At 38.4% G+C, this 24,377-nt stretch overlaps 1 protein-coding gene across 1 annotated transcript in view; it reads left to right on the plus strand.

The window, feature by feature from the left end:
* HECTD2 (HECT domain E3 ubiquitin protein ligase 2) overlaps window positions 1–24,377 on the plus strand; it is a 122,074-nt gene that overhangs the window by 77,418 nt on the left and 20,279 nt on the right. Inside the window, exons 5-15 of the mRNA XM_082267571.1 lie at window positions 294–383; window positions 1,272–1,336; window positions 4,313–4,358; window positions 4,473–4,582; window positions 8,078–8,226; window positions 9,964–10,087; window positions 10,802–10,898; window positions 13,601–13,708; window positions 16,153–16,285; window positions 17,789–17,877; window positions 21,674–21,832. Coding sequence (XP_082123697.1) covers window positions 294–383; window positions 1,272–1,336; window positions 4,313–4,358; window positions 4,473–4,582; window positions 8,078–8,226; window positions 9,964–10,087; window positions 10,802–10,898; window positions 13,601–13,708; window positions 16,153–16,285; window positions 17,789–17,877; window positions 21,674–21,832 — 1,170 coding nt within the window. The remainder of the gene's footprint in view (window positions 1–293; window positions 384–1,271; window positions 1,337–4,312; window positions 4,359–4,472; window positions 4,583–8,077; window positions 8,227–9,963; window positions 10,088–10,801; window positions 10,899–13,600; window positions 13,709–16,152; window positions 16,286–17,788; window positions 17,878–21,673; window positions 21,833–24,377) is intronic.

The raw sequence follows: 24,377 nt of genomic DNA on the forward strand, positions 1-24,377 counted from the left end.
CCCTTTTTCTAGAACGGGTCCTGTGCTAATCTATGGCAGGCGACCCACGGCGACTTGTCAGGCGACCAGGTCGCCTGACAAGTCGCCCCAGTGTGAACCGGCTCTTATTGTCAATTTGTATCAGACTGTAAATCTTAATAAACAAATTATTAAGCATAAAGTAGAAAATAATAAAATAGTTAGATTTTGTTAAATACAGGACATTTGTAACATTTGTAACATTAAAGCATAAATGGAGATTAAAAAAAAAAAACTTGTTCTCCAGTAGTAAGTTATTATTTTTCTTTTTACAGAGAGATGTAAATACTTCTGTCAACACTGTTGAGGATTCTAGAATTAATACAAAATTTTTAAACATTGTCTATGATGCCTTATTAAATACAGTAAGTATGAGAATTTTTACAATTTCAGGTTCTTGTACCGTTCCATTTACTGACTAGATATTTTCCTGGGATGGGAAGCCAGTACCTGGTGCAGAATTCATCTGTGTGGATCTATGTAATTGTATGTAGAATTAAAATGTATACTGAGCCCTTGACCTGTGCAGTAAGTAGTACAGAAATGTGGTCTTGACCCAGTAGCATTGGAAGCTGCAAGAGACATACAGGCTATGCTATGTGATAATTATGACTATAGATTATTTACCCTAAACTGAATGATCCTCATTGCAATATAGTGTGTGTAGAGTAACCTCCCCCCCCCCCCCCCATTAGCTCAAAGTACTAACATCCTTCTCCCTATGCCAAGACTTACAGCAATGCATTATCAGTGATGTAGGGTCTGTGTAAAGGGTAACTGGCAGTATATTGATATAACATAGCATATATTTTACATGAATTTCTGTAGTATGGTGGCCTTATTTATTGTATTTCTTTTGCTATAGTTTGTGTAATTTACTTTAGGGATGCATTTTCACATTGTATGTTACACTATACTAGATCTTGAGATATAGGCAGATAATTAATCTGCAAATCTCCAATTTTCCTGTGAAGTTACATTTTCTCCCACCCTGCCTACCTACTAAGCCTGGTTGGTAATTTTAATATGATTGGTGGTATAATTGACCTCCCTAGAATAAGGGGACTTCAAGTTCCAACTTTTAACAGGAAGTTTAAGATTTTCATATGTCAGCTGTCAATGCCTCTGGATCTACTGTTCATTCTGGCATATAGCTTTTACTGAATGTAACTTTGATTATATAGGTTTTGCATCATGTGCTTATTTGACCTATGTCATTTCCTGGCTGCTAAAGCTTTTTTTTCTTATACCAGGCTCAAGATATCCAGAAAACAGTGTTAAAAGGGATTATTAACAGTCTTTTAAGAGAATGGAAAGGGTAAGAGAAGTTCACTATCTTTTCCTTTAAAGTGACTGTAAACGATCACCTTGTAAAACAACCCATTCAGTTTAAAACAGAAATGAAAAGGCAAAGCATTTTTTATATAGATGAAAAAAAAAAAAACCCTAAATATCTTTTTCCCCATTTTTTTATAAGTGATCACATTCCCTCTGTTCTCAGTTGTATAAGAGCTGGGGGGAGGAGAAGCAGCAGCACACTGAGCTTTCCAGTGAATGGCTGTGCAATGGTCAGGACAAGTCTGATCATTGGAGAACACACTGAGTTCCCAGCATAGCAAGACAACTGACCATGGTGTGCTCTCCTGCTTAGTGTGGTCAGTTTTTAATAGGAAAGCAGAGGGACTGATAGGAACACCAGAGATTTCATATAAAGGAAGCAATACAAAGGGGACAGGAGACTTTCTCATACAAGTACATGGTACAACAGCCACATATCAGGAATATGAAGGGGTAACAAATGCTTTAACCATGTTAGGACTAGGCCTTTTTCTGACAATTGTTGATTACAAGTTTAACTTTTTTACTAGATAATCTTTAGAACCCCCAGAAATTCTATATCCATAGGCGATGCTTTAAAATTTACAGGTTTAGGAGGTCTAGTGCTAGAATTATTGCTCTTGCTCTAATGATCGCATTGCTCTAACGATCGATTAAAAAAAAGAATTCTGATCACTTTTATACCTATTACAAGGAATGTAAACATCCATTGTACTAGAAATAAGCATGACAGGTCCTCTTTATTGCGAGATATGGGGTAAAAAAGGCACTGGATCTCACAATTACGCTTAAAAGCAAAAACAAAAAAAAAAAAGGTAATATTACATTTGCTAATAAAGAAAAAAATGGGCGCTTTAATACCGTGAGGCAGAAGTGACTTCAGGCGTCGCTCTAGTCCTCCAAGGGCATAGAGTCAAGTGGGGTCATCTTGCCCTCACTTGACTTCCTGCCCATCGCTCAACGGGATCAGATAGTTTCCCCCGCTACCGATGACTCCAGTAAGCGGGGGAAACAACCTGGAAGCGGCGGAAGGCACCTCTCCTGCTGCCCATAAAAGTGATTTAGTGGCGAATCCGCCGCCGGGACCAATTTTATGTGAAAGAGAATTGCCCACTGTTTAAAAAAATACTGGGATTATGGCAGCTAAGTGCTGCCATAATCCTAGTATATAACATCAAAGTAATGACATATTATGTACAGTGCACAGTCCAGAAGTGGTTAAAACAAAATATTAAGATTTTTTTTAACTGCCTTCTTGTGGTATTTTATTATAGGTATAGCCATACCTTTTATATTATTTAATAAAGCTGTAATGGAAGGAATGGTAAAAACTCAGATTTTCCATCACTTTCTTTCCCAAAAGGCGCAACAAAAAGTGAGAGGAAAGGCCCCCTTGGACAGTACTCACTGAAACAGGGGTCCTCTTTGATACTTGTCCTCTTCTGGATTTGGAAAATGTTATTGCAGTTGGTGCCATACTGTTAAAATTACACCCTTTTCTCCAGATTTTGTCACAGAGATAAAAAGTGCTGTTACTAAATCCTATATCCCCCTCCCACTAGCTCCATGTGGATGCAACAAGTAGTAGAAATCAGGTCTATGGAGGATTTTGTATTTTTCTTTCACAATAAACACAAAACTTGTTAAAAAAAAAAAAAAAAAAAGAACACACATGTTCTACTGGACTGCCTTCCTGTTCTCAGAAGAGAGCAAGGCCCTCTTTTATGGGAAACCATAGATGCACAAGACTCATGTAGAGGTCCATCTAAGAACTCCCTCTGACAACTATTCATTCAGTATGCATATGTAATTTTTTTCTGGAGAAATCTATAAACTAAGTTCTGCTCTGAGTTTAAAATAAAGAGTTTGCAATAAAAAAGTGCTTTTTATAGCGGTATGGCCTCGCGCTTATGGTATGGTGCAAAAAATAAATATAAAGAAAGTGACTGTGCATTAATTAGCTGCTTGCTGCAGATTAAAGTGCTAGTGCCTTTAAAACATGATAAACCAAATATTGCAGTGCTGCTAATAAATAAATAAATATATACATAAATAAGACATCAATATCCCTGTGTGTTCTTGTGCAAACTGTGCAAAATTGTGCAAAATATATGTTGCGCAAAATCACACAATGAATAATCAATCAATCTTCAAAAATTCAAAAAATCCCAAATCATAAATAAAAAGTCCATATAGTGTCCATCAAATGCAAAACAAAGTGCTTCTGTGCTGTGGTGTGTGCAAACATGGGGATGACCCCCTAGTGGCTATCTACTTACCACAACACACTCGGTCTCAAGCATTCAGGAAATGTTTCTGCGGTGTGGTCATCACCTTTCTGCCGGCCTGGTATCCTTAATCGTGTGGAGAGCTCCTTACCGGTGGTCTTTTCACATCCAGAGTCCCCTCGTGGGAAAGAAAAGGCCATCCATAGTAAATTTATTTTATCCATAAAAGAAACTACTTACAAACGTTTTAAAAACAATCGGCATATGGATCTTGGCTCGGTGGTTGCTGCTTCCGCAGCGTGCGGCTCACCGGCCGGAAATGACGTCAGGTCCGCTCAGCCAATCGCTAGACGCGTTTCGCCGTCCAATCACGGCGTCCTCTGTAGCTTGATTATTTATTGTGTGATTTTGCACAACATATATTTTGCACAATTTTGCACAGTTTGCACAAGAACACACAGGGATATTGATGTCTTATTTATGGATATATTTATTTATTTATTAGCGGCGCTGCAATATTTGGTTTATCAATAAAAAAGTGCTGTTACTGACTGACAGCAAGAAGACCTTGAAGGAAGTTGTAGTTCTTCGCTACACTATTAAAATCCATATTTTTCAGTGTTCAGTTATTGTCTGTAAGGAAATATTGACAAAGTGTACTTTTTTTTCAATGTGTTGAACCATGAATTATTTTGCTGTGCAAGACACATTTCAAATTGTTTTATTAGGCCAAGAACAAAGGATGACCTTCGAGCCTATTTTATTCTAACACAGGTCAGAAATTTTTAAATAGTTCCTAATTTATTTAATGTTTTTTTTTTTTTTTTTTTTTTTTTTTAGAAGTAAGGATGTTTTCATTGCTAACTTATCTTTAATTGTACTTTTAAGAATCCACAGTTCAGCAGCACCTCTACTTATGTCATCTACGCACATCTGCTTAGACAAATCACCACACTGTCAGACGTGGACCACAATTTGTTAATACATTGGTTCAAAAAGTAAGGAGATTTCTCTTACTTAAAGTCAACGTCAGTTGAGTTTTTGTTTTGGTGGTTTGGGTATTATGGGTATTTGGGTATTATGGGTATTTGGTATTATATTTTTTATGAATGTCCCAGCTCCAGATTTTTCTTGCTTGTCCCCATTCACAAAGCATGCCTAAAACATTTAAAAAATATTTCTTGCCATTTGGATGTTTGTTCGGAGCAGAACTCTGGTTATTTGAAATGAGGGGAAACTGAATGGGTCCCCACTGACAAAGAAGGGCACTTCAAGTTTCCCCTCATTACCATACAATGATGAAGTCAAGCTTCTAGATCAGTGGTCTTCAAACTGGGGCCTCCTAATTATGCCAATAACAGGGCATAATACCTCCCACTGACACCAATGATGGGGCACTATTTCTTCCACTGACACCAACAATTGTGCATAGGTCCTCCTACTGACACTAGCGAAGGGGCACAATTCCTCGTAATGACAACAGTAATGGTGCACTGTTCCTACCATTGACAGCAAGGATGGGGCATTGTTTACTCCCACTGACACCAAGACATTCTCTACTTCCATTGGCCTCAGTCTGGCCACACCAAAGTCTGAAGGACAGTATAATGGCCTTTTTTATTTATTTATTTTTTTATTTTGGAGACCCCTGTTCTATATTTCTAATTCTTTCTTAGGACAGACTGTTCAAATCTAGTTTGTACTGTGCTAGCAAATTTAATTATCAGTTAAAGACAGGGTTAATTACTCCACAGCCCCCTCCTAAACATTTGAGCAAAAGGGAAGTTAAGCAGGAATTTTTAGAAAGGAACATTTCGAAAGCGACCAGCATCTTTATTATGTCTTTATATTTATTACACGTTTACATTTATATAGCATATATTTAAAGTATTCGTTGTTGCAATTTGGCAGCAAAAGTAGAAATACACTTGAGGACAAACGTTTTTCGACTAGTTTCTGTATGTAATCTGTATCCAGTCCAGCAGCCAGTAGAGATGCTTTACTACCAGTTCAATCCACTTCTGAAGGTGAATCCACTCAAATGCCACTATTGACAGTTTCAGTTTGAGCAGTCCAAGATTTGAGTATAAAAAAGGGGATTCACTCCAGAAATAAAGAGATTATTCTCCCACTCTACAAGACTCTGGTCCGGCCACATCTGGAGTATGCTGTCCAGTTCTGGGCACCGGTCCTCAGGAAGGATGTGCTGGTATTGGAGAGAGTCCAGAGAAGGGCAACAAAAATAATTAGGGGAATGGAGGACATCAGCTCTGAGGAAAGACTACAAGCACTGAACCTATTCTCTCTGGAGAAGAGACGATTGAGGGGGGATATGATATCAATGTACAAATACTGTACTGGTGACCCTAGCATAAGGAACAAACTTTTCAGAGAAAGGGAATACAATAAGACACATGGCCACTCACTAAAACTAGAGGAAAAACGGTTTAACCTTAAAATATGTAAGGGGTTCTTTACTGTCAGAGCAGTGGGGATGTGGAATTCGCTTCCACAAGCAGTCGTATCAGCAGGGAGCATCGATAGTTTCAAAAAACGATTAGATGGGCACCTTAAAGACCACAACATACAGGGGTATACAATGTACAGTTAACAGCATACACACACACACATCATAGGTTGAACTAGATGGACTGATGTTTTTTTTCAACCTCACAAACTATGTAACTATGTAACTATGAGTTTTTCCGCTAATTTAGTTGAAAGGAGAGCATGTCTAGCAACCAGATGCAGCAGAGAGGGATGGAAGAAGGCTATAACACAGGATTAGACCTGCAGGCAGAGTTCCCCCTGATATTTTATACCACCATAACTAATATGTTTATAATTGACATGGCTATACTCATCATTCTGGACAAAGAAAAGGAACTGTTTTTGTTTGTGGATGCATTGTGCTGAATTACATGAGAAACCGAGATTAATGTAGAAAGAATGTATTGACTTCCAGCTAGAGCTGCACGATTCTGGATAAAATGAGAATCACAATTATTTTGCTTAGAATAAAGATCACGATTCTCTCACGATTCTCGGCGTAACGTCTTTTACATTATACATAACTTTTGGGCTAACTTTACTGTTTAATTTTTTTTTAATTCATTGAAATGTATTTTTTCCCAAAAAAACTGCATTTGAAAGACTTTTGTGCAAATGCAGTGTGACATAAAAGATTGCAACGATCGCCATTTTATTCTCTAGGGTCTCTGCTTAAAATATATATATATATATATATATATATATAGAATGTTTGGGGGTTCTAAGTAATTTTCTAGAAAAAAAATACAGATTTTAACTTGTAAGCAACAAGTGTCAGAAAAAGGTTTAGTTCACTTAAGGCTCCGTTCACATGTCAGCGTATGGATCGCGGGCAGAACCGCCGCGGTTCCGCCCGCGATCCGGAGATTATTGCAAATCGCGGGACACCTGTGCGTTGCCCGTTGATTTGCAATAGCCCCCCAAACGCTGAGCGATGTTGCCTCGATTTCCGCCTGCCGAATCGCGGTAACATCGCGCAAAAAAAAAATTGCGGGACGCATTACGCCCAAGAAAGTACAAGAGCTTCTTTAGAGCGTATTGCGTCCCGCAATTTTTTTTGCGCGATGTTACCGCGATTCGGTAGGCGGAAATCGCGGCAACATCGCTCAGCGTCTGGGGGGCTATTGCAAATCAACGGGCAACGCACAGGCGTCCCGCGATTTGCAATAATCTCCAGATCGCGGGCGGAACCGCGGCGGTTCTGCCCGCGATCCATACGCTGACATGTGAACGGAGCCTAAAACTTGGCTCATTTAGGCCTCTTGCACACGATACTCCTGTTTGGGCATCTTGCGGCTTAAAAATGCTCAGTACAGCTTTTTGAGCTAAAATACAGCCCATTAATTGTAATGTGCCTATGCACACAGGCGCTTAAACAAGCGCTGTGTATTCTTCAGTAAGAACAAAATAGAAAAATCTGCATTTTTGGTCAGTAATTTAAGCCTCAATACTCGCGAATACACGCGAATACTCTCAAATACTCGCAAATACATACAAGAAAAAAGGTCTGGAAAAAAGTAGATGCTCAAACAGGAGTATTGTGTGCAAGAGGCCAAAAGGAGATGCTCAAACAGGAGTATCGTGTGCAAGAGGCCTTACAGACGGAAGTTCATTCCTCTGATCTAGATTCTAAAAGAAAGAAATGATACATTGGAAAACATTGTGTTTATAGTTATCTGGCAGCCTTAACAATGTTATTAAACATTTGCCTGCGGCTCTTTTGTTTTTTGACAGCTGTGAGTGAGCAGAGAACAGCTCTGTAAGAATCGTGGACTTGCCCTTTTAGGATCGTGAGGGGGGTGAATTGAGTTTGTGATTTTTTAACGATTAATCGTGCAGCTCTAACTCCAGCACAATTGGCTATTGGTCTGAAGCTAATTTTTTCTGTTTGAAAACAAATTAATGAATTTGGGAGGGCTTAATGCTGTTTTTTTTTTAAATAGGATGTCACCAAAACGTTTCAAGCAGTTAGTTGATCGATTGTTACAGTTCATATCCTTGCGCCTCTTTCCTGCGAAACCTGAAGAGTTTCCATCGGTAGCAAAATGCACTTGGTGGATTCCATCTGCAACCAAAGTGCTAGCTTTGCTAAGTAAGTTAAAACAATAATATGATTTGCTGGTCCTAGGACTGCTGCCAGTTAACTTGTGTGTGTTTTCACCAAAAAGTGATTCTTTAATTTTGGTAGATGCCAGCTACTTGAATTAATCAAATTCTTACTTCCTGCAGCAATAATGAAGGGTTCGCCCTGTTGAATATTTAGTTTACATTAAAGAATAATGTTACAAAAGGAGCATGGCTCAATAGTAAAGTCTAGGCATGAATTGGGTTACTCTGATAGGGAGAGACTTTGTTTGTTTTTTTGTTTTTTTGTCAGGCCAGTATTTATCCATGACTAAAATAGGTTTTTAATGGAAAAACCCTTTAATTATTCTTTGTGCATATTGTCCTGCAGTGCTTACAATTACATTTCTATATTTAATTACCACGAGAAAAAAAAATTAATACAAGTTGTAATTGCGAGGTTGAAAAGAAAGCTTATTTTTTAACCACTTAATTACCAGACATTTTCACCCCCTTCTTGTCTAGGCCAATTTTCAGATTTCAGCGCTGTCACACTTTCAGTGGCAATTATTCAGTCAAGCAACGCTGTGCCCAAATTACATTTCTATCATTTTTTTCAGACAGATGGAATTGTCTTTTGGTTGGTATTTAATCACCAATGGGCTTTTATTTTTTGCTATATAAAAAACAAATACCGAAAGTTTTCATTGTTTCCGTTATAAAATTTTGCAAATAAATAATATTTCTTCATAAACGTGGGCCAAAATGTATTCCGCTACATTTCTTTAGTAAAAATAACCCAGATCTGTAGATTATTTAGTTTGTGTAAAGGTTATAGACCATACAAACTGGTATACATACATATTTGAACATTGATTAGTCCTAATGCACTAAGTCTATCACATTTCTAGCGGCCTTAAAATGCCAGGAAAGTACAAATATCCCCCAAATTACCTCTTTTTAGAAAGTAGACAGTCAATAGGTATTTAGTAAGATGCATGGTGAGTTTAATAAATACTGTCACCAGAGCAGTACAGCGTCACCATATGACTGGTGACAGCTTGTAAAATTAAAAAAAATATTTTTTTCCTTTTTTTGCTGTGACCAGAGCAGTACATAGTCGTCATAGTCACACTGTACTGCTCTAGGGAGATAATCAGGTTTTTTTTTTTACACTAATGAATTGAATTATTTTAATGAATCACATCCATTCACGTGCCACTGTGTACAATTGTGATATAGCTGTGATTGGCCACAGCTATCCCATGGTACAGTCCACTGTGATTGGCCACAGCTATCCCATGGTACAGTCCACTGTGATTGGCCCTGCACTATGTGATCACTGTGGCCTTCTCCAGAACCAGTCTGGTCCTAAGGCAAATATTGGGTCCTGTAGGGACATCCTTGGAAACCTTGAGAGTGTACAACTCTTCTCTTTTATCACCGGTAATAGATATGAGGATGGTCAACAGCTCTGCTTCAGACCATTGGGTGGCTTAATGTCCTGGCACTATAGAAGAGACAGACATATATTTTTTGTATATATATATATATATATATATATATATATATATATATATATATATATATACATACATATACACACACATGCATACATACACACACAATATATATATATATATATATATACATATACATATACATACATACACACACACACACACAGTATCTGTCTATGACCAGTCTTCGACACCAATGCCTAAATTTAGAATTTTGCCACTGAGATTTTGTTTTGCTCCCACAGATGCTGCAAACTCTCTTTGCAATCCACCAATTATTTCTTACACCGACTTCTATAATTCCACTTTGGATCATATTGATCTCATGGAAGACTATCAAACCTGGCAGTTTTATGGCAACACTCACAGGTGAGTATTTAAATTGAATCAGTCTTCATTTTTGCTATGAGTAGCAGTTACTGTTTGTCATGAAAATATTAACAGATGTAGGGGTCATTTACAATGTTTTCATCCAACATCTAGGCTTCTTATCCAAGATTCACACAACGTCCACCCAATATTCTTCCATTTTTCTGATGTTTTATGTGAAAAATGGTTGAATCTTGGGTGAAAATCATGTGACTCGTGGGGTAAAATTATTGATAAATATACCCTGTAGTAATTAAATAACATTCATGCAAGTGTTTGTTACCCACAACATAAAAGAGGTCTATTGTTTTTATTAATGCAAAGGTGTTTTTGTGGGCATCACCTCCACTTTCCAACATATTTAAAGCCCTAGCTAAAGACTTATCTTGCATACATTCAGAAAGAGAAACAGTAGCACCTCCACCAGATACTACAAGAGTGCACTGCTACACTGGATGTGTAAATTCAGCTGAACTCGCACGATTTCAAAACGGCCTCAGTGTGAACCTAGACTAAAAACCAAATTCCAGGCCTCGGGTTTTTTAAACTTTTGAAAACCTTTTAATATTTGCTACAGATCACAATGCCCAGTACAAGATCTAAACAGAGAAGAATAAAGATTTTTTTTTTTTTTATGCAAAACACAACCATACTGTTCGACAGTGCTAATAAAGGTTTGGGTATAACATTTAACAATCTATTTATGTTTTGTAGGTTTTCATTTTGTCAGTTTCCTTTTGTCCTCTCCATTGCTGCAAAAAAAGTAATCATCCAGAAGGACTCCGAGCAACAGATGATCAGCATTGCAAGAGTAAGTCAGTCTTTGTTAAGTCTTATATGTAATTTTGAAATTATATTTCATGTAAGACTTTAGAGCCTAAACCTTTTTGCTGTGGTTCATTGGGGAGCTGTAGTTCTATTAACTCTACAACACACCTTCATTGCTATGCGTAATGCACTACGTTACCAAAAATGCAGCAGGTACATTTATAAATCCATGTTCATTTGATAGCTACTTCAAAGGACTTCCTTTTTTTAACACGTGTTAATGCAGTTGTGTTATATGTACCACAGTGGATTGCCCTGGGGTGAATGGCCTCTTAAAAAAATGCAATACCATTTCTGACAATAAGTGACTATATAATACTGAAGCAAATTTAAAGTAGAATTCTAGGCAAAACTTTTTTTTTTCTATTTTGGATAGAGCAAGGGAGGGTAATAACCCCTGTCAGTTTTTTTTTTTTGCTATGCGTGTCCCACTGTGGAGATTTCCCTTCACTTCCTGTCCCAAGAATTCCTTAGAGATCACCAGAACTAGTGTCCCCACTGGAAGATTTTCCCTTTAATATATTTCTGGGGACAACCCAAAATTTGCAATTTTGTTTTACTTTGACTTTCAATGATAATGGTAAACAGGACAAATAGAGCGGGTGAATCCCCTTACCAGGAGCAAAGACAGCAATAAAAACTGACTAGTGTTCTAATCCACACCCCCCCCCCCCAACTCTATCCAAATCTAAAAAAAAAAAGTTTTGCCTTTAGTTATACTTAAAATTCATAAAAGCTCTATATTTCTTAATTTTTAAAGTTAATCGCTCATCCATTATATCAAGTTGTAGCCTATTAAATTCATTTCATAGTTATCAAGCTGAGGGCAAAGTTCAAATTTTCAGTTCACTACCTTTTTGTATTTTTTCATTTTGAAATTCCTGAGTGACAAAAAAGGGACGGGCACCTAGCTTGGCCACAGTTTATAACAGGTTAACATTTATGTAGCCATCTCTGTGCCTAAGAGCCCTTTCAGCCCTTTCACATGGGCTTCCAGTCTGTAATCCATCTGTCAGTTTTTCAGACGGATCAAGACTGAACCAGAATGTAGGTCTATAGGTGTAGATGGATGGAACCCAAATCCTTATTTATCAGTTTTTTCTTAGCAAAATATGTGACTAAATATGAGCTAGATATGCCTGCCTGAAAGGGTCCTAATGATATACTCCCATTTCCTAACTTCATATAGTTAGTCATGTTGAAAATAAGGCACAAGTCCATCTGGCTCAACCAATAAAAAACAAAAAACTGAAAAAGAAAACCCAACCATACAATCCCATATACACAAATCCTATACCTGCAGTTGATTCAGAGGAAGGTGAAAATCCTCAGAAAAGCATGATCCAATTTCCTACAGCAGGGGAAAAAATTCCTTCCTGATCCCCTGAGAGGCAATCGGATGTTACCTGGATCAACTAGTACCCAGGTAAATTAGGTACACCTAAGAAAGAGTCCAGGCCTTTTTTAAAGCAATCTACTGAGCTGGCCAGAATTACCTCTGAAGGGAGTCTATTCCACATTTTCACAGCTCTTACTGTAAAGAAACCTTTCCGTATTTGGAGACAAAATTTATTTTCCTCTAGACGTAAAGAGAATTTTGTCTACCAAACAACTTATGGTTTTGGAGTAGTAAACCCTCTTATTGGACAATGTGTGCTCTTACTGCTCCAGCAAGCAGAAACTGCTCAGAAAGTTCCATCAATTTGCCTATGTCAGCCTCAGACTCCGAGAGGCTGGAGCTACCTTCAAGAGCAATGATCATCTACTCATTAGAATTAGCGATGCTTACATTTTTGATACTCTTTCGATCTGATGAGAATCAGCAATTTAAGAAATCTGATCAGGATTTATAAAATGTAGGATTCTCTACTGATTAGACAAATCTGTATTTTTATATTATACACAGGAGAATGAAAGAAAAAAAAAAATGCAGGTTTTCCTATTTGTGAGTCAATTGCTAATCACAAAACAACAGACAGATAGTCCACTGCGGAATGAGATGAGCTTTGTTGTATTAAAAAAAAAAAAAAAAAGATTTTATTATTTTCTTATTACAATTAGTTTTATTTTTAATAAACAAATTGATTTAAATAAGAATCTTAGCCCCCCTTCCCCTCCCCACATTAGGGCAAAATGAAAAAAATAAAGTGCTGTAACGTGTAGCAACCAGATACACACGTTAGTATTTAGAGAGCCCCTGTTGCCTCACCACTCATTTTAACAAAAACCTTCCCATAAGATTATATGTGCCTCAGCAGATTTAAAGCTGCCAATAAAGTGATACCTCTTAGCCTCTCCCTTGGCAGCCATGGTATATAGGAAGGTGAGGGGTGATGCCAACAGTACCACACAGAGAGTAAATAGACAATTCCAGAAGAGGAATGGGATATAATGTGCAAGGAGGGAGGGAGCTGTGCTAGGGAATGGACTCTTTCTGGAGTAGTCAATTTTAAAATTAAAATGCACATTGCAAGTAATTAAAAAATATTTATATCAAGGGGAAAAATAAAACCCTAAATGTACTTGATTTTTTTTTTTAAACATTTACCTGCAGGTTTTTTTTTTTTTTGGTGGCAAGGCCTCCAACCAGGGATAAGATTGTGTATTGTAGATTACTGCACATTACTATACTATGGCTGGAAGTAAAAATCTAATTATTTCTTAACTTGTCTTTTATTTCTGCAGCAAAGCCTTGTGGATAAAGTAGCTAGGCGGCAAAAGCCAGATATGAATATGTTGTTTCTAAATATTAAAGTGAGGCGGCTACAATTGGTCAGTGATTCTCTTGACGAGGTATTATTTTTGAACAACATTATCCTTGTTTAGATAAACTTACAAAGGTATAGGAGCTCAGATATTAACACTATTATTTACAAACCATGCCCAAAAAAGCATTGTGTGCCCAACTACTGTGTGACTTAGCTATTACTATGATTTGTATGAACACAATACTAGAATAACCATTTTAAAGCAGTATTAAACCCAAGCTTACCAATTCTTAGATTTGATGGCTTTATTATTCTTTTTTAAGACTTCTTCTATTTTCATCTGGTGATCCAGCCATTAAGTCTGTTTTTCAACAGAAAAGCTCTCTTGCAGTTACAGGGATGAGGCCAATCATATAACACTAACAGAGGGGCTTTTATTTTATGTAAAACCCTTATCCCAAAAGAAAAGAAAAAACTGTTGCTGTAACTGCTTAATTAGCTGGAGTGTGGCTTCAATGTAATCGTGTATTTACTGTAAATGTGCCACTACATCTACATCCCCCTAGACTGGCAATGCTTCTATCCAAAGGTTACACTGTGCTCTTTTATCCAGAGTGGGGGCACTCTAATAAAGGAGGTGTATTACTGGCCAGATCCCCAAGTGAAGATACAGGGAAAAAAAGCCTAAAACAGAAAACAAAAGCAACCACTACATTTAATGATGGCTAAGCTGCAATATATTATATTTTTGGTTTTGGGTACTACTTTAAAATATGTCAAAACAGAGTTCAATATGTGTTAGACATTGATGTTTAAAGTTATTGATTGGCTAATCCAATGGATGTTGTCAGTTACTTCTGATTTGTCAGCATTTCTTACTACACTTTCAACATTGCTCTTTGCTTTATTGAAAAAGTGAAACATTCCTGCTTTATCTAATATTAAACAACTTATAGTAGGTTTCTGTGCCAGTTACCTATATATACCTAAACCTAATTCTAAATAAGCTGCTACAATGAATCAGTGTTATATATACAGTACATATTGCAAAGTTGGAAACTGCAGTGTTGCAATAATAAGCCAATACTATGATAACATTCTAATTAAAACCATGTGAAACCATGAATGAAAAGAAAAAGTCCATAAAGTGAACAGGATTATTCAATTTGTGTTTTTTCTTCCCTTTAATTGCTAAAGAGTGAAATTGTCCTCAGGAAATGCTTGTGATGCTACATTTATTAAAGTATATTCCCTTAAAGTGATATTAAAGTCTTTTTTTGTTTGTTTAAAAAGAACAAAAATGGTATACTTACTCGCTCTGTGCAGTGGTTTTGCACAGAGCAGCCCAGATATTCCTCTTCTCAGATCCTTCACCGGCGCTCCTGGCTCCTCTCTCCTGCCAAGTGCCCCCACAGCAAGCAGCTTGCTATGGGGGCACCTGAGCCAAGCCGCTGCTCTGTGTATCCATTCAGACATGGAGCCATGGCTTGGGCCTGTCCCCCTCTTTCTCCTCATTGGCTCACTGCCTTTGACAGCAGTGGGAGCCAATGGTGCCCGCTGCTGTCTAATCCAATGAGGAGAGAGAGTCCCAGACAGCCAAGGCTCTTGTGCAACATCGCTGGATCGAGAAGGGACCCAGGTAAGTATTAGGGGGGCTGCTGCACACAGAAGGTTTTTTTATCCTAATGCATAGAATGCATTAAGAGCAGAGTTACACCCAAAAGTGGAACCACCGCTTATCTGATTTGGCACCTTTCCAATTTGTTTTTGACAGGTACCCTTCCCCACTTCCTTCGGACCTCACTACAGCGAGGTCCATCAGAAGTTCAGGCCCCCCTCCTCCTCTCCCCGCCTCCGGGCCACTTACAAAGTGCAGCACACTTCGGGCATGCACAGTAGGAAACTGCCTGTGAAGCCACAAGGCTTCACTGCCGGTTTTCCTTACCACTAATGGCGGCAGCACCGAGAGCCGATGAAAACATCAGCTGGGGTGGTGACATCGCTGGATTCCAGGACAGGTAAGGGTCCGAATATTAAAATTCAGCAGCTACAGTATGTGTAGCTGCTGACTTTTACTTTTTAGAAAGGGGGAGGGGGGGGGAACTCCGCTTTAAGATAAAAAAAACCTTCTGCCTTTAGAACCACTTTAACCAAAATGACCCAACCAGCTGGAAAAATAAACTCTCACCCTAGTTATATCTCTTCTGTTAGACTTTGTTTAAACACACAGTAGAGTTTACTGCCCCTTTGAAAAGTGATCCGGGGTGGACAGTTGGCTCAAAAGCGATATGTTGCCTCCTGAACCCCTTTTATAACCATTGAAAGCCCCCTGTACTATGTGAGCATGTGGTATAATGCAGTAGCTTTTTCAATGAACACAAAGGTATAGGAAATTTTGGTGTAGCACTGCAGTTTGTAGTTTTGTTATATGTACATATTCATATGTTTTACTAAGCACATATTTTCTGTAAACTGAAAAATTAACTTTGGTATAATCTGTTTAGGGGTAATACTACTTTGTTTTCCCAGCTCACAAGAAAACGGGCAGATCTGAAGAAAAAGCTAAAGGTTACTTTTGTCGGGGAAGCTGGTCTTGACATGGGTGGCCTGACTAAGGAGTGGTTTCTCCTGCTAATCAGACAAATTTTCCATCCTGACTATGGTAAGTCCAGGACTACTCTTTAGTGTCGGGAGAAGTCCCTTATATTTCAATGATCTGTAGACAAGGAAGGCTGAAGTGACTTATGTGCCAAAAAATATCAAAGTGAAAATAGTGCAATATAAATATATGCAAAATTCAGTAAGTACTTGTGCAATTAAAAAAATAATTTTAAGTAAAGTGCAAATCAGTCCTGCAAACTGGTCATTTCAAAGTGCTCAGAAGAAAATCACCAGAATTTGAAATGCTAACCATCAACCTTCAACCAATGATGCTTACTTGAGGCAATACACTCTACCATCACTAGAGTCATCCCAGTAAAAAAACAAAGTGACTGCAGGCTTTAGAGCATATTGTTCCTCACTAAAGCTAACACTTGTTCAGCTTGGACCAATGTAAGTATATTTTAAATGTGCCAAACCTGGCTGATCTCTGAGGAAACCTGGAAAAAATTGCCACAACAAGGATAGCCACTCGCTTGTGGGTCCCATGCCAAGCAGCTGCCCTGCCGCTTACTGAACATGGCGTTGGCCATTCAGAAAACACTTAGAATTTTTCAATGACTGCAAGTAATTCTCAGATAGGACTAGGTGGGGGGGCAGGGTCATAGTACATAGATACTACGGTCAGTTTAAGCAGTGGCCAATGTCTTTGCATTGTGGATGGAAACCAGATTACCCAGAGAACAGGCAAACTCCATGTAGAAAGTGTTGTGATTTCAAATGATTACCCTTGTGCTGCAAGGCAGAGGTGCTAACCATGAAGCTACTGTGCTGCCCATATGCCTACATCTCCTACTGTATAAAGCACTGCTGTGAGTGTTCTGATGTTTTTTTTTTTATAAGACTAACTTTACCTTTTGCAACATACTGCTAAGCAACCCCCAACCTGTGACAGCATTCGTGATTGAAATTGGGGTTCATTTTGAAATGACACAGCTGTGCAGACAGAGCCCAGAAATACATTCACAGATATCTGTAAATTAATTAATTACAAGTCCCGTCCGCCACCTCGAAACACAGACTTGTAATTCTAAAACTACACTTGTAGTTCATTAACACTTCCAGCAACTCTCTAACTGAAAGCCTGTACCTCAGCACAGACAGGGAGCTGAATGAAGGATCTGCAGGAGCCTGGCATTGCACCTGCAAACCATGCAAGTACAATGCTTTACAGGCTCCTGAGAACAAAAATATAAAAACCGAACAATTTTAAAGGTGAATTTAGCCTTTAAACTGTGTTAATAAACAGTAATATCCTATGAGCTCTCCCCACTGATGCATCCAATATCCCCAAAACAAACAAACTCACATACATGAAGACCCACACTTCCTGCTGCACTCTCTAATGTAGTTTGAATGAACCACTGAGAAGCAAAGGCAAGGATTTGCATAATAGCTTGAGCAGGCGGTCAAACCTGGCAACTCGAAATTTCATGAAGTACTTCCAGATGATAATGCTGTAAATATTTAGCAAAATAATTAATGTGTGCAATTTTATTTTCAGGTATGTTTACCTTTCACAAAGACTCCAACTTTCATTGGTTTAGCAGCTTTAAGTGTGATAACTATTCAGAGTTTCGTCTGGTTGGAACTGTATCCTTTGCAATGCATGATGCACCCAACAGAATTTATTAAGCAACACAGACATAATTGGATGTGTATCTAGTAAAAATTAAAGTGCATCTTATTTAGCTATGGATTTGTGGCATGCTTTTCACTTTTCATATAAAAGGGGCATGGGCATGATATTTTATATTGACACAGGGCAACTATTGACTAGCACAGGTGGTGGGGGGACGGGGGAAACAAGCAGAAAACTTATAAAAAATTGTTTAAAATGAATTTCATTTTATGAAGAAAATCAATATTTGTAAATTATTTTACAATAAACACCTTACGTGGAAAAAAATATTGTTTATTATTAAAAAAGGTACATTTTCTCATGTTCCATGCTGCTTTACTATGCAGCAAAGGTAATAAATCCTCATTACGGTTATAAGCAGCTTATCTTTTTAATACACTTTTTCTCTTATCCAATATACAGTACATGACAACTGTATTATTCTGCTGCACAAGGCACAGTTTTTAAAGTTATTGGTGCATTTCTTTAATACACTGGTCAGTCCTAACATAATGTAAATTGAATAACATTGATTAACTTGTAACAATGGCATCTGAAAGTGGGTGGGATATATTAACAAATATAGATCATTGCCCAGGGGACTTTAACGAGTCCCACCCCAACACAAGAAAAAGAAAAAAAAAAGATTTAAAACAGGAACATTTATTAATCCAAAACAGCAATAGAACATACATTTAAAACATAGTCATATGCAGTTGCCTGCTATAAAAGTGCATATGTGAACGACATAAGAACAATTAAGTAGAAAACCTTCTATCAAAATAAATAGTCTGTGCTGATTTTCTCTACGCATTTCACGGGATTAAAACTCGCTTCCTCAGGAGAGGCACAGTTTATTTAGAAAATTTGCAAGAATCCGCCACAGTTAGGCAGTAAAACATGGATAGCCACATACACTGAATGTGTCTTCTAGATATGACTCAATATAAATCATGACGGACGGAGCCACCCAAAGGTCTATCCATTTCAGTTGTGGGGGGGGGGGGGGTCTCATTTCCTGCCTCAAATGACGAAAAGAGGCAATGGTGGGTCTATGACAGATCCTGAAACCAATTTCCCCCTATGGTAAAAATAAGCAGGGTCTGTATCAACAGATCCATTCGCCGGAATTGGGTGGGATATATTAGGCAGCAAGTGAGCATGTCCTTGAAGTTGATGTGTTGAAAGCAGAAACAAATGAGCAAGCGTAAGGATTTGAGTGACTTTGACAAGGAACAAATTGTAATGGCTAAATGACCTGGGTCAGAGCAATTCCAAAACTGCAGCTCTTGTGGGATGTTCCCAGTCTATAGTGGTCAGAACCTACCAAAAGTGGTCCATTGAATGAAAACCAGGGAACCGGTGACAGAGTCATGGGCAGCCTAGGCTCATTGAGGCATGTAGGGAGAAAAGGGCTGGCTTGTCCAATCCAATAGAAGAGCTACTATAGCTCAAATTGCGGAAAAAGTTAATGGTGATTCCTATAGAAAGGTGTCAGAATACATAGTGCATTGCAGTTTGTTGCATACCGGGCTGCGTAGCTATAAACTGGTCAGGGTGCCTATGCTGACCTGTGTCCACAGCTAAAACTACCTACAACAGGCATGTTAGCATCAGGACTAGACTACAGAGCAATGGAAAAAAGTAGCTTGGTTTGATGAATTACTTTTTTTTTACATCCTGTGGATGGCCAGGTGCATGTGTGTCGCTTACCTGGGAAAGAGATAACACCAGGATGCACTATGGGAAGAAGGCAAGGCAGTGATCTGCTACTGACAGCTTGGTACCTGACACCATAGTATACCTTCAGATGTCTAGTGGAGTCTATGCCTTGCCGGGTCAGGACTGTTTTGGCAACAAAAGGGGGACCTACACAATATTAGGTGGGTGGTTATAATGTTATAGCTGATTCTTGCTTCTTGTTTAACCACAGTATTCCTTTAGGTCTTTGATGTGGGCAGCCAAATGTGATAGGATGCTCATCCATGGTGGCAACAAAATCCAAAAAATAAATTTGCCAAGCACCAGCCCAAAAATCTAGTTTGTGCATGGAATGTAAAAGAGTGGCGACTGACCCACCAAATACACCGTACAACTGCCATGGCCATTACTGTTTTACCAGTTCCTGGTTTGGTGAGGTACTGATATAAGTTGGAATTTCCTGTTCCAAGAAGCAGACCCAGAGTTACAGGACATAAAGAATGATGGGTTCCATCTCCCCTCAGTAAAAAAGCCACCATGAAAATGAGTAAGATATAAAAAAAAAGGTGTGCAAAGAATAAAAATAAATATGTTGAATGGTGCGCTAAAACAAAAATAAGATGAGTGACCCAAATCAATCAACCGGCTGCAGCACGGACTGCGAGTACCTTAGGAAATTCCCTGCATGATCTGTATCAAATGCTGATTACAAGAACGTCTTATGTAAGTGCAATACCGTATGTTTAATAAAAGTCTTAGAGGTAATACACTATCAGCTGCTTCTATCCTTATGTTATATGCTGGAGAGCGATCATCAGATCTATATACCTGGGAAACATTTGCTTGATTGCGGATGAGGAGAAGAGAGTATTCGCTGGGAGTGATTAACAAGCACATATTGTTTGCAGTCCGGTAAGAGTCTTGTTTGGGTGTTCTCACAAGGAGTCTTGAAGCACTGTGGGATTGTTCTGGTTTATCTTCAGTTTATTTGCAACATTTGGCACCTTATCTTTTCCGTCTGGTAAGGAGGAATTTCACATAGGTGGTGGGCTTTCACATTGGATTTGGAAAGCACTTGGTTTTCACCTTTCCACAAGCTTAAAGGGCCATACACACTATAAGATTTTCGGAAGACTTTTTCCTTTAGACTTACCAAAACCATATAATATGAGGTCAAACCTAAACACTTTCAATTTGTATGCAATCTGGCTGGCCCTTGCACTACATAGAAAAGGTAAATCTGAAGGAAATCTGACAACAAAAGTTGGATAGTGTGTATCCAGCTTAAGTCATCACCTTATTATGGACATTAATGTGAACTATTTTGATGAATTTGATGTTGATTCAACACAAAGAATATGCACTAGTGTCACTTTTTGTGGAATTTAAGTTTCATTCATTTAATCACTCATTGATTGATTTTTGTCATTCATACATTTGATTGATTTGGGTCACTCATCTTATTTTTGTTTTACCGCACCATTCAACATATTTATTTCGTATATATTCCCCAGGCACTGAATACCGGTAGCAGCTTTAACCAGCTATCAGCGCACCCCCCCCCCCCCCTTATACACTTATCAAAGAATAAAAAGCCTGCAATCTATAATCTGTAGATTGCCATTACTAAACAGCCGTTGGTGTGACTTTTGATAAGGGGTGAAGTTCCTCCTAGGTACCAGACTGGCTTTTTTTTTTTTTTTTTTTAAGCCATGTAGGGCTTGGGTGCCTGACACAAGGACTTGCTTGGTCATATTGGTAAAGCTCTGATATGTCACCCATTGTTTCCCCTCCAGCCAATCACAGTTATTTCAGCTTATAATTTCACCAGGGAAATTTGTTCTTTAGACAGATTTTTAGAATGTTGAACTCTTGTGATATACATACCATTTCATTGCACGTGCATGTCTTCTCTCTATAGAACTTCATATACCGTGTATATATATATATATATATATATATACATACATACATACATACATACATATATTTAGGCTTGATGTGCAATGTTAAAATAGGCACAAAACAACTTTCGATAAATTATTGAATTTTACTTAACCTTGCAAGTTGATGGGACTGGCTGTGTATAACAGCATAACCCTAGATATTCGCTTTCCACCCTGCTGTTACAAGAAGCTGCTAAGTCCTCCTGTTGTACCTTGCGATCAGAACATACCTGTAGGCATTGCAACTGTCACTCTGGATGACCTCTATCAAATTATGCCGGTAAGTCTATTACTGGGTTTGTACTCTTAGGAAAATGTATGCTGTTCTAATTAATTAGGTTGAATGGGTTTGATGTTGGATCGAATATAAGGTATAATCACTGATCTGTGTTGGATGTTTATGTAGAGAAGTCTAGATCCAGGCCACATTGGGTCAATTCACTAAGCCACAGGGGTAATTTTAACTGTTATATCATGACCGTTTTCTCATAAAATGTGTTGTTCGTGTACAGGGATATTACAAAGGTGTGAAATAACTACTGAAAACACTTATTTCCAAACAATCATTTATTTCAACCTGAAGTTTGAGCAGGCCAGAAGCTGGAAGTATTTTAAAGTTTTAAACTCTTTTAGCCATACATCTCTTCTGGGTCATAGGAGTGCATTTAGTTTTGCACTCCTGTGACTTAGATTCAGCCAACAGCTGACTAAAGCTCTGCAGGGATCCTGACAATAATACCACTGAGAGCCTGGGGAATCCGTGCCCTTCACAGTCCGGCACTGCAGTGAACGCTGGAGTAGCGGAGCACAGAATGGTGATTGACAGTTTCCGCTCTCTAGTCAGTGAATACCGAAACAGAGCAAACAGCAGTCATGTAATCGCTCGGTTTTTGGTCATAGTGCCAGCGGGGGACAGTTGCAGCATCAGACCAATACTGAATCCAAATAGGTTAGTATGTGTATTTGTTTGTTATCCAATCCCATACTTCTCAGGGGATATTATTATTATCATCATCATCACTTACCAGGTATAGTGCTTCTTGATTGTGAAGTTTTCTTTCAAAAGGAGGTGGCCCCCCCAAGCACTGGCCCTGACATCTGCATTTAGGGTGGCTCCATTCTCTTGCAGAGGGTCCTACGGAGCCACACTGGATGCATTGTTCTAAAAAAGGTTAAGCACTTATACTACTTTAACTGTAGCCACAATTTTGTTTTTCCAGTTTTAGTCCGCATTCACACTGGTCCGACTTGGACCGCGACTTGTCAGCCTGACAAGTCGCGGTCCTCACACTCCCATTGTGTAGCACAGGAGCCGTTCTAATAGGAGCGACACAAGTCGCTCCGACTTAGAAAAAGGGTCCTGTACTACTTCGGGGTGACCTGGAGGCGACTTGCATAGACATTCATTTTATGAAGTCCGTGCAAGTCGCGCCGAAGTCGCGCTGTACGTGACTTCACAGGTCGCCCCCTAAGTCGGAGCGACCTAATGTGAACGGAGCCTTAGGGTTAGAACTTCTCTCCAGTTTCAGATAGGGTCTGGTTTCCATGTTGAGATTTCCCCTCATTTATTAGTCTGCAAGACAATTATCAATTGGACAGAAGTGAGGGGAAATCTACCTAGTGGACACAGTAATAAAAGTGAAACAAAAAGTCAGGAGGCCATAACCCTTTACTATTCTTTAAAAAATGCTTTTGTAATTTTTGGTTGACTTTGGTAGGTTTTACTAGTTTTTTTTTTTTTTTGTCTGACATCTAATAAATAGACATGAAATTTAGAAGCATCTCCCCAGCGGGGACACTAACAGCAGTAAAAACCTGATAGACGTTGTAAGCCTTTTCCACTCTTTTTAAAATATTGCCTGGAGTTGGGCTCTGAGACTTGCTCACACTTGTTCATATTCATAGAGCAAAACTCACATTTGCTGTATTAAAATGCATTTTTTTTTTGTTTAATAATTGTTTATTGAGAATAAACAAAGTTAAACAAGCAGAACAACGGATTACATTGTATAGCATACCATCCATACATAGTTTGAATAAAGTCGGTAGAATTAACAGAATCAAATTAGAGCAAAGGAATAGAGGCCAGTGCTCTTGAGGAGCGAGGTATCCAAGGAATAGATGAGAGATTAACATCACACAGAGTGAATTCCAATTGGACTCGGAGCTTTGCATTATTTGCATACTTCCAATCAGATATTCTGGATAGGGCTACAGCTTGTTAATAGGTCTTGAAATTGGGGAGGGCCAAACCTCCAGACCATTTGGATTGATACAGTGTTGACTTTGATAATCTGGGGTGTCTCCCTTTCCATAAAAAAAATCGTGAAATTAAGGTCTGTAGTATGGAGAAGAACCCCATAGGCAAAACCAATGGCAACATTTGGAATTAAATAAAATGTGTGGTAGGATGTCCATTTTTATGATATTTATTTTCCCTAGCCAGGAGTGGGATAATAAGGACCATCTGCTAAGGTCTGATTATACACTGTTCAACGGGGGTATATAGTTGTGTTTGAATAGTGTGGTAAGATGTGGAGACAGGTGAATTCCTAGGTATTTAAGAGCATGTTACTACCAACGAAAGGGAAAGGAGGATTGCAAAGTTGATACAACAGAGCGGAAGACATTAATATTAAGTATTTCTGATTTGGATATGGTAATTTTAAAATTAGATGATTAAAATGTGTGAAAGGCTGGCATAAGATTTGGAAGGGAAATATGCAGTTGTTTATGTAGAATAGGATATCGTCCACGTAAGGGGCATATTACTTAATTCCATGTATGTTATCGTTGTTCCTAATAGTAGATAAGAATGGTTCCAG

The sequence above is a fragment of the Pelophylax lessonae genome (genome assembly GCF_965119305.1).
Source record: "Pelophylax lessonae genome assembly, chromosome: 9".
Taxonomy (NCBI): Eukaryota; Metazoa; Chordata; class Amphibia; order Anura; family Ranidae; genus Pelophylax; species Pelophylax lessonae.